General features: G+C 36.5%; 1 protein-coding gene across 2 annotated transcripts in view; it reads left to right on the top strand.

The window, feature by feature from the left end:
- Nucleotides 1–5,712: 5,712 nt before the first annotated feature.
- The window catches only part of Cfap300 (cilia and flagella associated protein 300), a 37,590-nt gene continuing 26,777 nt past the window's right edge, over nt 5,713–16,525 (top strand). For both annotated transcript variants that reach the window (XM_027930460.2, XM_071616645.1), the window contains exons 1-3: nt 5,713–5,822; nt 6,065–6,146; nt 15,305–15,380. In XM_027930460.2, the coding sequence (XP_027786261.1) occupies nt 5,713–5,822; nt 6,065–6,146; nt 15,305–15,380 (268 nt within the window). The remainder of the gene's footprint in view (nt 5,823–6,064; nt 6,147–15,304; nt 15,381–16,525) is intronic.

Consider the following 16,525-nt stretch of genomic DNA (forward strand, 5'->3'; position numbering starts at 1 on the left):
TAGAAAAACATAAAAACTTTCCAACTCATTTAGAAGGCCAACAAAATAGTAATATCAAAATCTAACAAGGATATAATAGCAAGAAAAATCACAAACCAAACTCTCATGAACATAGTTGCAAACTTTTTTTTTCCCACCATACTGGTGATTGAACTCAGGGCCTTGTATATTCCAGGCAGGTGCTCTACCATTGAGTTAAATCCTCAGCCTTTTTTCTTATTTTATTTTGAGACACGGTTTTCCTAAGTTGTCCAGGAGGGCCTCAAACTTACCATTCTCCTGCCCCAGACTCCCAAGTAGCTTGGATTACAGGTATATGCCACCATACCCAACAGATTTGAACATCTTAAATTTGATAATACTATGCTTTATAAGAAGGAGAGTATAGGGTCTGGATTGTAGCTCAGTGGTAGAGCACTTGCTTGCACATCTGAGTCACTGGGTTCAATCCTTAGCATCCATACATACACATCCATACATACACACATAAATAAATAAATGTATTGTGTCCATCTACAACTAAATTTTTTAAAAAAGGAGACTATATCATATCAAAGTGGAGCATATCCCACAATTGTAAAATTGGTTTAATAGTCAAAAACCCAATCAAAGTAATTTCCCACCTCAAGAGAATAATGAAGAAAAATCATATAACCAATTTGGTAGATGCAGAAATAAACTTCAATGCCTATTCATAATTTCTTAAATCTCAAAAAAAAATGAAGGCAATTTTCTCAATATTGGTATCAATTAAAATACCTACAGTTTATGCCCTATTTGATGGCTAAAATATGCACACACACATAGAAACACAATTGTTGTTGTTGTTGTTATGAAGTTATAAATAAGGCAAGAAAGTCCCCTACTACCACTTCTATTTAACACCCTGGAAGTCATAGCCTGTACTCAAAAACAAAGGAGGTGGGGGTAGAGGAGGCACAAATATTGAAAAGAAAGAAGTAAAACGTGTTCTTTTGATCAGATACCATAATTATGTATATAGAAATTCTAAAAGTATCTATCAATAACCCATAAGAAATAAGATGACTTAGTAAGCTCTATAGATAAAGATCAGCATATAAAATAAATTTTATAAATTTCTAAATTTTATATATAAATATGTACATATATAAATATGTATATATATATTAGAATGAAGAAGTAGAAAATAAAAAGTGTAAAAGTATCATTTACAATAGCACCCCCAAAAACTCAACAAATACATAGGAATATATCTTCACCTTGTTACTATTAACATTCTAAACCAGATTTATTTTCTTTTCTATTTTGAAATAAGTCCTTGTTATGTTGCCCAGGCTGCCTCAAACTGCTGAGGGTCACCCTCCAAAATAGCTGGGACTATAGACATAACCCAAGATGTGGGCCAAATCTTGTCATGGAAGCCTGTCCCATGCATTGTAGAATGTTTATTTAACAGGATCTCTGGTCTCTACCCCCTAGATGCCCATAGCACTTCCCCACACCATTTTGGAGAGTTAAACATATTGCCAGACATTGCTTCATGTCCTCTAGGAAAGCAAACTCAAACATGGTTGAAAACCATTGATCTAATGGAAGTTGTTGTAATGGTTTGCATATGGTTTGTCCCCCAGTGATTCATGTGCTGAAAGCTAGATCCACAGTGTGGTGGTGCTGAAGTGGTAGGACCTTTAAGACACAGTGTCTAGTGAAAAGTAATTATATAATAGGGGCTCCACCTACATGAATGAATTGATGCTGGGAGAGTAGCTTGGGTCTCATATGAGTTAATTATTTCTCACAAGAGTGGGCTTTATAAAACAAGTTCACCCCGCATGGTCTTCTGCATTTGGTCACTTCCCATTCTGCTTCTCCACTATGTTATGATGCAGTCAAAGGAGGTAGCCATCTGATGTCATATAGGACTCTGGTGTCATATGGTTTGAATCTTCCAGCACCAGAATCATGAGCCAAATAGGCCTCTTTACTTATAACATACCCAGTTTCAGCTATTTTGTTAAAGTAACACAAAATAAAATCAGAAAGATGCCGAGACTCTTCTACTGAATACTCCTAAGTTATGGTTGAGAGAAATTAAAGAGCTGAATGAAGATATATCTTATTTATAATAGATTGGAAGATTCAATATTGTTACAATGTTGAGTACTCCCCAAAATTTACTTATATAATATGTCAATGCAATTCCTATCAAAATTCTGTCCAATTTCTTTCATGGAAAATGATAAAATCTGTTTAAGACTTATATGAAAATGCAAAGGTAATAACATATGGTTGTGAGTGTGCTATGTCATTAACATACACTAAACATGTTTCTGTCTCTCCACAATATCAGAATTTATTGAATAACAATAAAGTCACAGGCTATCCTCTTTTTATCAGTGGTAGTCCACTGAATACTTGTTGGTCACTTGGTAGTCATAAGCAAAGCAATCATGGCAATCATATTCCAATCTTTTTTAAAAAAAAAATTTATTTAGTTGTAAATTAACACAAAGTATCTTTATTTGTTTTTATGTGGTGCTGAAGATTGAACCCAGTGCCTCATACACGTGAGGCAAGCACTTACCATTGAGCTACAGCCTCAGCCCCTCCAATCTTAATTTCTAATATCTGTAACACTCAAATCACACATCCACAAATCACACTTTATACACAATTATATATAGGTTTCAGAAAGACTAAGAAAGGGTTAAGGTGGCCAGGTCACAGGAGTTCAGAAGATTGAACTAAGAGCAAAGGCAGAGAGCAGATATGAATGCAAAGAATCACTGTAGGTGGTCAGATAAGATTATGAACCAGTAAAACAACTTTTTCAGGGCACAGAGATGTCAAAGCACAAGAACTCATTCTAGACCAAGATCCAAACAGATGGCAGTTTCACAGTCAGCTTGAAATGTCAGCTTGGATTGGGATTTGAATGGTCATCATGAGCAGAAGAAACTGCACTCTGCTAAAACCCAAGGACAGAGATTTGAAGGTTCATTGCTATGGTGATTTTCCTGGGCAAGGCTCATGACAAGTGACCAGGTGACAGGGTCAAGGTACTGCCATGTCCATCTCAGGGTGCCCCTCCTTTTATGGGTCTCAAGTGAGAGGGTTCCATCATTTGATGGTCTGGTATGTTCAATAAGCTTGTGGGCCTGGTTTTTACAATTTGACTTTGATACACCCACTCATCCATGTCCTTCTGATTAATTTGATAAATTCACAGAAGGGCATTCTTATTAGCACAGTTCATTTATCAGTTTGTGCCTGCTCTCCACAATATGCAATTTTTTAAATTTTTTTTTAGTTGTTGATTAACCTTTATTTTATTTATTTATATGTGGTGCTGAGAATCGAACCCAGTGCCTCACACGTGCTAGGCACGTGTTCTACCACTGAGCTACAATCCCAGCCCCTCCAAAATATGCAATTTTGAAGAAAAAATAACAAAGCTAGATGCTTCACATCCTCAGATATTAGGTCTTTTTATAAAGCTACAGTACTTAAAACAATGCAATATTGATGCAAGGACAGTCCAATGGACAAACTGTCCAGAAAAAGTCACTTGATTTATTTAAAAATAATAAATCTGGGCCTGGTGTCTTATACCTAAAATCCTAGCTACTTGGGAGGCTAAGGCAAAAAGATCACAAGTTTGAGGCCAGCCTCAGCAATTTAATGATACCCTATTTCAAAATAAAAATAAAAAGGGCTGGGTATGTAGCTCAGAGGTAGAGTGCCCCTTAGTTCAACCTCCAGTACCAGAAAAAATAAACTAAAATATAAATGGAAAACCCATGCAATTCAGTGGGTTATAAATGGTTTTATCAATATATAGGCTGGGCCAACTGGAAACCAATATGGAAAATAACCTTGAGTTTAAAGAAAATTATTTTTAGATGGATTGTGGACATAAATATGAAACTATACTCATGACTTTGTTTAAGCAGAAATTAAACTTGACACATAAAAGAAAAAGGTAATAAATTATACTTCATTAAAATTAAGAATTTCTGAGCACCAAAGCTATACACAAATTACAGGCAGAGAAAATATCTGCAATATATATATCTGGCAATGAACTCACACCCAGACTATTAAAAACTTCATAAAAATTAATAAGAGAAAGACTGACAGCCTGGACAAAACACTTGAAGAAGTACTTCACCAGAGAAGATATCCAAACAGCCAATAAGTCTATAAAAAGTTGCTCAAAACATTAGCTATCAAGGAAAAGCAAATTACAAATCACAATGGGAAATTAATACAACCTCTCCAGAATAGATTAAATTTTAAGACTGACTTTGGCAAGAATGTTGAACCACTGGAAATCTCATGTACTGCTATTTGGAGTGTAAACTGATTATTTGGGGGTGGGGGGGGAATTGTCAGTGTCTAGTAAAACATGTTTTTATTGTATAACTGAGCAATTCCAATCCTGGATATATTTGTAAAAGAAGTAAGTATGCAAGTCATTAAAGGACATACTGAGGAGTGGGGAGGGGACACACAAAAAAAGAGAGATATACATACGAAAGTTCATAGCAGCTTTCCTAATAATCTCGAATTGGAAATAAACCAAAAGGCTAAACTGTGGTATGGAAATGGGTTGGAATGCTAAAGAACAAAACAGAATGATTCTCTGTGTTTCTTTACCCTCCCCCAACCCCTGTCTCCTGTTGCTGCTGCTGCTAAGAAATAATCAAGATAAGGTTGTTTTCCTCTAGGTGCTTGGGATCAAATCCAGGGCCTTGTGCATGCTAGTTCTAACACTGAGCTATGGCTCCAGCCCCTCAAGATCAGTTCTAAATGAACAGGGAGGAAAGGAGAGGAAGTAAAGAGGTAAAAAAAAGAGCTCCCCAATGAACCACTACTAGACCAAAACAAACAAGCAAAAAAAAAAAAAAAAAAAAAAAAAACCTCACAAAACTATACAAAAGGCAATTTTCAGTAGAAAACAAATACTGTGACTCTTATTAATCAGGATGTTGTAGTGCAGCGTATATACGGAAACATATTTTAGCCTTTCAGATATAACAAAAAGAGAGAGGCAGATAGTATCAGTAGTACTAGACACAGTAGTCACATAGACATTTATCTTACAAAATAGTAAATCTAATGAATACGGAATTTTTTCATTAACTTTTGAGTCATCAAACTTAGATAATTGTAAATCTGAGTTTGTAGTGTTTGAGAGTAGGACATTAACCTGTGCTGAGTAATTATTAAGAGGTAATGTCATCCAGGCCGGGTAGCACATGCCTGTAATCCCAGCGGCTTGGGAAGCTAAGACAGAAGGATCGCAAGTTCAAAGCCAGCCTCAGCAAAAGCGAGGCGCTAAGCAACTCAGTGAGACCCTGTTTCTAAATAAAATACACAATAGGGCTGGAGATGTGGCTCAGGGTCTAGCGACCCTCTTGAGTTTGATCCCCAGTATAAAAAAAAAAAAAAATGAAGTAATGTCAACAAGCATCTATCGAGAGTGTTGCTCTATCCTCGACCCCCAGTTCCCATAACCGATAAGCCTGGGGTTCAAGAAGGGTGCGGGTCGTAATCCTGGAGCAAACTCCTTGGAAAACCAAACTGCTTTTCCTCCTCTTTTGGCCCCGCCTGGCGGACCTGCCTGCGCTCTCGGTAGACGCGTAGCCCCGCCCCTGCGCCGTGGCCCCGCCCCGACGGCCGCCGCGTCTCTATGGAAACGGCTCCTTTCGTGCAGTCATTAGCACGATGGCGGCTGGGGAACCTGGGGACTTGGGCGGCTACTACTTCAGGTTTCTGCCTCAGAAGACCTTCCCATCTCTGAGCGCCTCAGACACCACCAGCCGGCTCCGCCAGTGGTGAGGGACCGAGGAACGGGGAGACAAGAGCTCCTCGGCCTTCGCTGCTGTGGAGGAAGCGCGGGACAGACGCTGGCCGGGCGTCGAGGGCGTCTAAGCAGAGTCGGCCTCATACTGAGTGAAAGAAACTCTGAAGCAGCTGTAACACTAGGGCAGGGTGGATACTGTGGGTAGGACCCGTGTATTTTGCGCCGTGAGAGTTTGCCAGTCCCAAGCTGACTCTTTTATCCTCTCTGCTCCAGGTCCATGCTGGGCAGAATCAAGGCCCAGGCGTTCGGGTTTGACCAGACCTTTCAAGCCTATCGGAAGGATGATTTCGTTATGGTTGGTATGGGGTTCGGAGAGTTCTTGGGTCACTGCTGATTTTTAACTTTCCCACACGTCAGCATGGATTCTTACGAACACCGCCATTCCTTAGTGACGTCATTTTCTTGGAGATGGGGAGTAATAAAAGGTGTCAATGACATTTTTTAGAGGAATTTTTACATTTCCCACTACCATAAATTTATTCTTAATTTAACTTATTCTTTTTCTACCTTCATGATCCTGCCTTAAAGAACCTTTCCAATTTGGGGAATTTTGTTTTTTTAGTAGGTACACCTCGTTTCTTAATGTTACTACTCAGCTTTATCATTGACTTTATTTACTAGGCTTAGCTCCTAATTATTTTTGCTCGTTTCTCAAAATCGTAGCCACCCTGAGAACTGGGTTTCAGGCCCTAACACCAGTTCCAAATAAGGAATTTACCAAAAAAGTTTTGAGCAATGACACGGTGACTCGAATAAGACTTTACCTAGGGGTGACTACTTTGATTATACATCTGTTTTTACCTTATTTTTCATTTTTTGTGATGCTGCAGATCCAACCCAGGGCATGACATGCCAGGCAAATGCTGTACCACAGAGCCACATCCCCAGCCCTTTAACATAATAGGTGGGGTTGGCTATGAAGCCTAGGCTGGCCTCCCACCTCAGCCTCTCAATTAGCTGGGATTACAGACACAAGCCACAATAAGGGCTGGGAATGGGGTTTAATAGTAAAGCACTCCTGGGGTTAATCCTCAGTATCAAACAAAAAGAACAAACAATAAGTTTTGATGTGCTTATTAAAATTAGTCCCATTATTTTCCATCTTTTTTTCCACTCCTCAATCAATTGGAAAATATTGGTAGGGTTTGTGAAATTACCCTTATTCTTTGCTGTTCATGTCCTTTGAACAGCTATAAACTAAAGTCTTTTATAGTTGGCATAATTCATTTACTTGCTCTTACACTTTCTGAGGACCTGGAGTGTACTAGGAATTTCCTCAAGTGCTAGGGATACAAGGAGGACCAAGGCAAGAGCCCAGCTTTTGAGGATCTTATGAACCCTTGGAAAGACTGCCAATAAACAAAATTAGATCACTTCCTACAGTGATAAGTGCAGTGAACAAGAGGAAACACTAGGTCAGATGGTCTCAGAGTTCTGGAGGCTAGAAGTCGGAGATCAAGGTAGAATTATGGTTCTTCTGAAACCTATACAGGAGTACTTCCTTGCCTCTTTCTACTTTCTGATAGTTACCAGTAATCCTTGGCATTCTCTGGTTTACAACATGGCACTTTAAACTCCACTTCTATCAAAGTCACATGTCTCTCTCCCCTCTTGTGTCTGTGTCTCCTCTCTTCTAAGGACACCATTCATACTGAGTTAAGAACCCACCTACTCTAATATAATCTTATCTTCACTAATAACATCTACAGCAACCCTATTTTCAACTAAGGTCACTTTCTGAAGTTTCAAGAAGGACAAAAATTTTGAGGGGATATTGTTGAACCCCTAACAGGGTAAACTGGTTGTCTATTTCCCTTTCTCTAAAATAGTGTTATAATGATGTTATAATACAATGCTACTATTAATGACATTTATGAATAGTTATGATTAGGTTTTTATAACTTTTTATAGTTTTTAATTAAACCACTATTGTCATTCAACTTTTTTTAGAAAAAAGTAAAAAATTTTAATCTGCTGAATTTTAGAGTGCTATAAAAAATTTTATTTAACTCATTTATTCAAGGAATATTTGTTGAAATTCCACCACTATATACAGCTACAGTGCACCAATAAAAAATATGGAAAAAAATATTTGTTGAGCCTGGGGTAGCGGTACCCATCTGTGATTTGGTAGGCTGAGGCAGGAAGATCACAGGTTTAAGGCTGGGCTCAACAATTTAGCAAGACCTTATCTCAAAAATAACAAAAAAATTTAAAAGTTTGGGGATGTAACTCAGTGGTAAAGCTACCCTGGAGTTAATCCCCAGTACAAATATATATATACACATACACACACACACATACATACATATTTGTTTAATACTTACTGTGTGATAAAAAGGTAAAGAGACCTGACCCCAGATTAGAAGGTATATACAGTTTGGGAAACTAGAAATTAACAACAACACAAAAAATCTGTATACAATCAAATAATTATATTGATGGAGGACATAGAAGATGTCCTAGACACAGAGAAAAAGATCACCCCAACAAAAGGGCATTGACTTGGGGGAAGATTTTATTAAGGAGGTTATAGAATTTTTTTTTTTTGGTTGTTTAATAGATTGAGATTTTCAACAGATTATCCATAAAATACAACATATTTCCATAATTCCAAACAATTTTTTTCTAATTTTGAAATTCTTCATGTTTGTTTATCCTTATTTTTATTCCCATGAGGCAGAACAGTGTTATGCCTAGATTTTAGTTCAAACAAATATACACTCATTTGTATTCAAATAACTAATTTGGATGTAAATAAAACTTGTGGCTAAGAGATGACCCAGAGGGGATTTACCCCGAAGCTAATACATCTTCCCCCCCCACCCCCCAGACAGGGTCTTACTATTTTCCCCAGGCTAGTCTCAAATTCCAGGGCTCTCTTGCTTCTCCTGTCTCAGCTTCTCTTGTACCTAGGACTGTAGGCTTGCACAATCTTGTGTGGCTTGAAACAAATGAGTACTTCTCATTGACCAACTTCTTCACTTGCAAAATACTGAGAGACTCAAGCAGTATGCTCATGGTCATATGTTTTTTAAAATATTTCAAAAATAAGATGTTTTTGTATTCTTAGAGCTCATAAAACTGTTTAAAGCCCCAAGCTCTATAAAACTTGGATTCTCCCTTGATTTGGTCTTTTAATTAGCTGTGGGTTCAAATTCCAACTCTGCCACTCATAAGCTATGTGACATTGGGCAAGTTACTTAATAACCTTCCTTGAAAAACCTCCATTTACCTTTCTGCAAAATAATCACAGTGCTTCATGTATAATACGTGTTTGATAAGTATTTTGAATATAGAAATTATATTGACTGTTCTGAAGATTAAATGAGGCAGCATATGACATGTTTAGCAAAAACGCTTGGCATATAGTGTTATTATTGTTACTAACATTTGTCCATCATACATTATAAGGAATTCTTCTAGAGCAGTAGTGATTCCTGTGTGCTAGATTTAGCTTCCAGCATTTTTAACGCATTTATCACTAATCTTTACAACAATGTGGTAAGATTGGTGGGTTTTTTAATAATTTTTTCTATATCTTTATTTTACTTTATGTGGAGCTGAGGGTTGAACCCAGTGCCTCACATGTGTGAGGCAACCACTCTGCCACTGAGCCACCACCCAGCCCTGTTTTTTTTTTCCTTTAATGTGATGCTGAGGTTTGAACCCGGGGCCTCCCATATGCTAGGCAAGCACTCTACCATTGAGCTACAACTTCAACCCCAAGATTGCTGTTTTGACCCCCGTTTTATAGCTGAGAAAACTACCAATTCAGAAAAGTTAAGTAATTTGTCTGAGAATGCCCAGCAAAGAGATTTTTATTTTAAATGCCATACTCTTTCTACTGCACAGACTTGTTAAATGAACAAAAGTTATTGCTTAAACAAGAATTCCAGATTTTGAATGTCCCCTTTCAACTTAAAAACAAGTTATGTTTTAAAAGTTCATTTGTAAGGTAGTAAATGAATTCAAGGAAGGAAATATATATCTAGCAAACTTCTTTAGTTCCTACATCTGTACAAAAGAATAGACAAAGAGGGAAACAAAATGAACCATTGTCCTCTAAACAGTATATGGTAATGTCCTGAATTAAGACTAACATTTGAATGGTGAGGAGAGCTGTTCAGGAGAAATGTTGAAGGACTAATAAGTTCTTGAGAATAAGGGAAAGAGGGACATACAGGATGAATTAATCCCATGTTTCTGTCTTGGTTGGCTGGAGAAGCTGATTGATGCTATTAAATCATAGGAAATATAGATTAAATAAGGAAACTTAAGTTTAGTGTTAGGCATGCTTAACAAGAGGTGCACCCAAGTGGCAGTATTCTAGGTAGTTGAGTACAATGTCTAATTTGGCGTTAAGCGAGCTATAGCCTCAATATATAGTATTGGCATCCTCACTATTGTACTAGATATTATGAGGGGAATTTTGCACAGCAACTGGCAAAGAAGGCTTTTAATTTGCAGAGCTTTCCAAAATGGCTGCACAACCCTTGTGCTTTCATCTCATGACCAGAACTTAAGTATATTACCAAATCCCAGGGAGGCAAAGAAATAGATTTAACTGAATACATAGCTATCCCCAATAAAATCAGAATTATTTAAGGAAGAGAGGATTGATATTGAATTAGAAACCAGCCAGGTAGGTAATATAGTCAATATCTTACATTACATTATGAAACAAATTTATTTAAAATGCACATTTGACATTGATATCTTTGTTATTAATTTATTTATTCCTTTATTAAATATCTTTATTTTTACTCATTTATGAATCATCTAATATTTTTCCAGATCTCATCAGTTCTCTGAAAGCTGTGACACAGAAAATCCTTTCTAATGCCTCACTGGAAATTCTGTAACAAATCAAAAATTTACACATATAAGAACAATATTTTTTAAAAACCATTTTAGATGTATAATTATAATTTCAGTAATACAACTTACACTGCTTTATTTAAGGGGACTTTATAAAAATTTATTTACATTAGCTGTAGGTTAACTTGTTGCAGAGCAGTTGGTCTAATTCAATTTATGACATCTAAAATGTGATCTGAAGTTAATAACTCCCAGGAATAATGACTGAATCTGAATTAGATTTCTCTCTTTTAAAATAGTTCTTTCAGAAGGCCTATAAGGTATTCAAAAACCAATGTTAAGGGCCGGGGATATAGCTCAGTAGTAGAGTTCTTGCCTAGCATGTGTGAGGCCCTGAGTTCAAATCCCAGAAGTATAAAAAAATTTTTTTTAAATGCTCCTCCAAAACCAGTGTTAATTGAAGTTAATTTCAGCCATGTGTCCTCTGCAAAATGTATTATTATGTAAATTAAAATAGTTGCACAAATACTTTCAATTTGAAAGTCTTCAAAAAGCAATAAGGATAGAATTTTTAAGGAATAATTTTAAGGATTTTTAAAAAAATAAATCAGGCAAATATAATACCTTTTTTTTTTTTTTAATTAAAAAAAAAGGTACTGAGGATTGAACCCAGGGGTGCTTTACCACTGAGCTATATCCCCAGACCTTTTTATTTTTATTTTTTTTATTTTGAGTAGGATCTTATTAAGTTGCTGGCCTTGAACTTGCGGTCCTCCTGCCTCAACCTCTTGGGTTGCTGGGATTATAGGTGTGCAGGCCTCTTTTTTTTTTTTAATGTGTTTACTCTTTACTTCCCACCAATAGAATGTAAATTCCATGAGAATAGAAACTTCCTCTTGCTTAGCTTCATGTAGACATAAATAATTCACACCTCTCACACCTGATTCTCTTTATTTTCTCCTTTTCCCTTTCCCTTTCCCTCTCCCCCCTCTCCTTCTCTATCCTCCAACCCCTGCCCCCACTTTCTCCCTAATGGTACTGGAGATTAAACCCAGGTCCCCACACATGCTACACCAGCACTCTACCCCTGAACTATACCCACACCCTTTTTATTATTTTTAGATAGGTTCTCCCTAAATTCCCCAGGCTGGCCTCAAACTTGTGATCTTTCTGCCTCAGCCTCCCAAGTAAGAAATTACAGGTCTGCAACACAGTGCCTGGCTTCTCATCATTGTCTTTCTGATGGCATAACATTCATTCTAATTATTTCACAAAATAATCTCAAGAATCACCTTTGATTTCTCTCCCCCCAACTCCTTCCCCCTAAATAACAAATCCATCCATTTCCCACTAGCTAGCACCTTGACTGCTGTGAACATCAATGCTTCTGCCAACAGAATCTCACTCCTGAATAGTCTCTTTATAGCCCTTCAATTCACTGTCCAAACTGAAACTAGAATGAACTTTTAAAAATATGATTTAATCACTCTGTCCTCTGATAACAAATTTTTTTGTGTCTTCCCACTGCCTTTAGATCAAAATTCTGACCAAGATTTAGATAGTTTTTAGGTCAAGATTCTTCACTTGACTACAAGGTCCAGTTTAACTCCTACCCTCATCTGACCATTGCAGCTCCTATTATGGTTATGCTAAACCTCTTTGTTTTCCTCCATTGGAATGTCCCATCCTTTCTTATTTTAGAGCCTTTAAACTTGACGTTTTCCCCACCTAGTCTTTCTAGTAGCATGCTGGAACCAGTTCAGGAGAGCTAGATTGCTAAATTTTCAATAATCTTTGTTTGCTGATTGTTAAACTGCTGGCAGCTTGAAATACACAATGAAAACTGGTAAATGTTACAAATCAGGGCTTTAGGGAGAGGAAGGGAGGTCAGTTGTTAAACATTTACCAGAATACCTCTTGCCCAGCTAACTCCTACTCACCTTTTAGTTCTAAACCTAATTAATTTTTTCACCAACCTTTCTTTCCAACACCATTAGATTAGGACTACCTATTATGTACATCGATAGCACTCCTTTGCAAGCATGGATAGCTTGCATTCCTTTGTAATAATACAGCATATTACTATCTTCCTTTTTTGTCTATAAACTCCATGAGGGCAGGCATATTATGTCTATTGAATTTTAGAATTAGGAAGTAAAGAATATTTTAGTTAAATAAAGGAAATGAGGAGCAAGATAAGAGGAATGAGTGGTTGATAAAGAAGTAAGACAGATTGCTTCTTCAATAAGCTATTTAGGAAAAATGGTTGCTTGAAGGGGATATTAAAAACAGGAAAATATTTATTGTAACAGTTTTTATTGTAACAATTTAAACAATAAAGAACAATTCATAGGAAAAAATGATATTTCTCTATCCCAATCTAAAATTACCTTCCATCCCCTTAACCATCTTCTTCCACAAATCTATAACCACCTCATCTAAAAGGTTTGTATATATTCTTCCATATTTTTCTTTATGTGCATATAGATGTTAGAGTATCATACACATTACTCTTAACTACCTTTTATTATCAGGGAGATTTTAAATATTTATGATTTTTTCCCTCAAAGTCATAATACCCATTTAGGAAAAATTTATTGAGTAACTACTTTATGTCAGGCCATTCTAAGCACTACAGATATAGCAATGAGTAAGAAAAGCAAGTTCCACTACTTAGGAAGCTTACAATTTGTTTTAGTGCTTTTTTCTAGTAGCTGAATTCTGTCTGGTATATTTTATTCAACCATGCTTCTATTGATGGACATTGAAGTGGTTTCCAGATTTTGACCCCACAAACAATTCTACAAAAAAGAAGATTTATACATAAATATGCCTGCTAGTGGTTTCAAAACCCAAAAGTAGAGTTTGCAGGATCATAATTAACTCACGTTTTTATTATTCAAGATAATAACATTACTTTCCCAAAAGGTTGTAAAGATTTACACTTACAGCAGCTTGTAAGAATGCATATTTTCTACTACTCTTGCCAAAAGTTACCAGTCTCAGGATTTAGGGATATGACTCAGGACGGTGAGAACTTGCCTAGCATGCACAAGGCCCAGGGTTCAATGCCCAGAACTGAAAAAACAAAGGAAAAAAAAAAAAAAAAACCTTACCACTCTTTTTTTTTTGGGGGGGGGGCAATGTAGTGGGGTTAACATGTTATCATGTGATTTCTGATTTCATTTCTTTCACTGCTCTTGAAGTTGAGCATCTTTTCATAATTATTGGCTATTTGCATTTTTTACACACCTGTTTTTATTCTTTGAACAGCTTTAAATCAGGTTGTCAGTTTTTCTTACAAATTTTGAGCTTTTAAAAAAAAATATTGAGAATTAGCTCCCCCTCTTTGTTATCATATTTGTTGGAAATATTTTCTCTCAGTCTATTGTTTTTCTTTGATTAAATTGCTCATCACTGATATATTTTCTGGCTGCCCAGCACTTTTGAACACCCTTATGATTTGGGGGTAATTTCGACCCTTTGCTTTTTGGAAGTCCAAGTGGAACTCTCCCCTCCCCTCCTCTCCCCCAAAATTGCAAGGATCTTCTCCCTTACATTTAGAACACAAGACCTAGGGCTAGTTACATAAGCGATAGAATGAGTAATTGGCATGTGTGAAACCTTGCGTTCAATCTCCAACACAGGGAAGGAGGGTAGGGGAGATGAACATTAAGCAAGGTACCTAGGTTACCAACCAGAGTGATAATTTCAAGACTGTGATTTTGAAATGAACAACTTAAGATGCACACAGAATCCATTTCACTGACAAAAGTGGTGGCAGAAGCATCACAGTAGTGGCTTGGTTAGAAACAAGTAGTAATAGTGTCTATGGCTGATATAAATACACTTGATTTATAAACACACCAAGCAGACTTAGGAAATAGAAGTGGTAATAGCTTTATCTAGTGCTTTATGGGGCTGCTGCAACAAAGGTGACAGTTTCCTCATCAGAGCAATTCTTCATGTGATTTTATATCATTCCAAATGTGTAAACTGAAGCCTGAAGTTTTGTAGATTGCCTGAGATGCTTTTCATTTGTCTTCTACCTTTCAGCCAGAGTCAGCTGCTAGTACTTGATAATAAAATTCTTGATTGACTACTATGTTGCCTTTTACATTTTATTTATTTATGTGGTTCTGGGGATTGAACTCAGGGCCTTACACATGCTAGGCATGTGCTCTACTACTGAGCTAAATCTTCAGCCCATAATGTTGCCTTTTGTCAGATAGAAAATTTGTTTATAGCAAGTCAAACCTGTCACTTTGCTATGTGCTCCCTTGGATAGACTTAGATTGGTGGGTGGTTAGTTTTAGATTTAGATCCAGTGTATTAATGGTTATTAAGGAGATTAATTCAGAAAATAAGATAGGAGGAAAATAAAGTTTTCAGATAATATATACTCTCCTAATTTTTACTATAAACCATTTTCCATTTATTAATTCCCCAAATTTATCTGTACTTAGAGACACATTGCTGTTTACGCTGTTCCAATTTGAATGTAATAAAACTTCTTTACCAATATGAAAGGGTCCTTCCTAGTTTAGATTTTACTAAAGTAATTTTAGAAGTTGATTTTATTATTATTTATAATAAAATATCTAACATGTTCTTCTCCAACTTGTATTTTAGGCTTTTTTCAAAGACCCAAATGTTATTCCAAATTTGCAGTTACTTTCAGATTCTTCTGGACAGTGGATTACATTAGGTAAATAAAATTTCATCTTTCCAGGTGACTATTTTGCTATTATAACAAAATTTTGCCCCCAAAATTTTCATTATTAAAATACAAATTTTGAGCCAGGTGTGGTGATGCACCCCTGTAATCCCAGCTACTTGGGAAGCTGAGACAGGAGGATTAAAAGTAGTGGATTCAGTAGTGCATTTCTGTAATCCCAGCAATTTGTGAGACTGAGGCAGGAGGATCTCAGGTTCAAAGCCAGCCTCAGCAACTTAGTGAGGTTCTAAGCAACTTAGCAAGACCTTGTCGCAAAGTAAAAAATAAATAGTGTTGGGATATAGCTCAGTAGTAAAGCACCCGTGGTGGGTTCAATCCCTGGTACAGGAAAAAAAAAAAAATTAAATTTGACCAGTCGTACCAGGCCTGCTCTGCATCTCTCCCAGTAGTCTACTGATATTGTCCTGGTTCAGAACCTAAGAGTAATTTTCCTTTTTATTGATTTTAAAAAGTATGTATTTTTTAAAAGTATTTATTGTGCACCTCCTATGTACTCTGCTAGATTCAGGGAGCATAAAGTGGATAAAAGAAAACCTGTATTCAAGGAACTTGTTGAAGTGTGTGTGTGTGTGTGTGAGAGAGAGAGAGAGAGAGAGAGAGAGTGGTGTGTGTAATAATGTATTATATGTTCTACCATAAAAATGGGAGCATGAGGTGAGGAGTGGTCAGTTCTACCCAGAGGGAAAGGATCAGGAAAGATAGACTAATATGAGGATGCTTAGGCAAAAATTTCCATTCTGATGGGGGCATGGATTTCTGAAGAGGAATCAGCTACCATAGAATGTTTTTTTAAAATAATATATTAAGTTGTGGAGAAGTGTCTTAAAATCTCAAATTTGTATAAATAATATTGTCATAATACATTGAAATACAGTTAGGTATTTTTTTAAATATATGTATATATTTTAAATATGTATATATATATATATTTAGTTTACCTTTATTTTTATGTGGTGCTGAGAATTGAACCCAGTGCCTCACGCATGCTAGGCAAGCACTCTACCTCTAAGCCACATCCCAGCCCCCAGGTAGGAATTTTTAAAGAAAGTTACCTAAATGTTTAATTACTTAACAACACTCATTTAAATCTCTTAAATAGGTCAAGAAAGAAATCA

Source organism: Marmota flaviventris, chromosome 9, assembly GCF_047511675.1.
Source record: "Marmota flaviventris isolate mMarFla1 chromosome 9, mMarFla1.hap1, whole genome shotgun sequence".
NCBI lineage: Eukaryota > Metazoa > Chordata > Mammalia > Rodentia > Sciuridae > Marmota > Marmota flaviventris.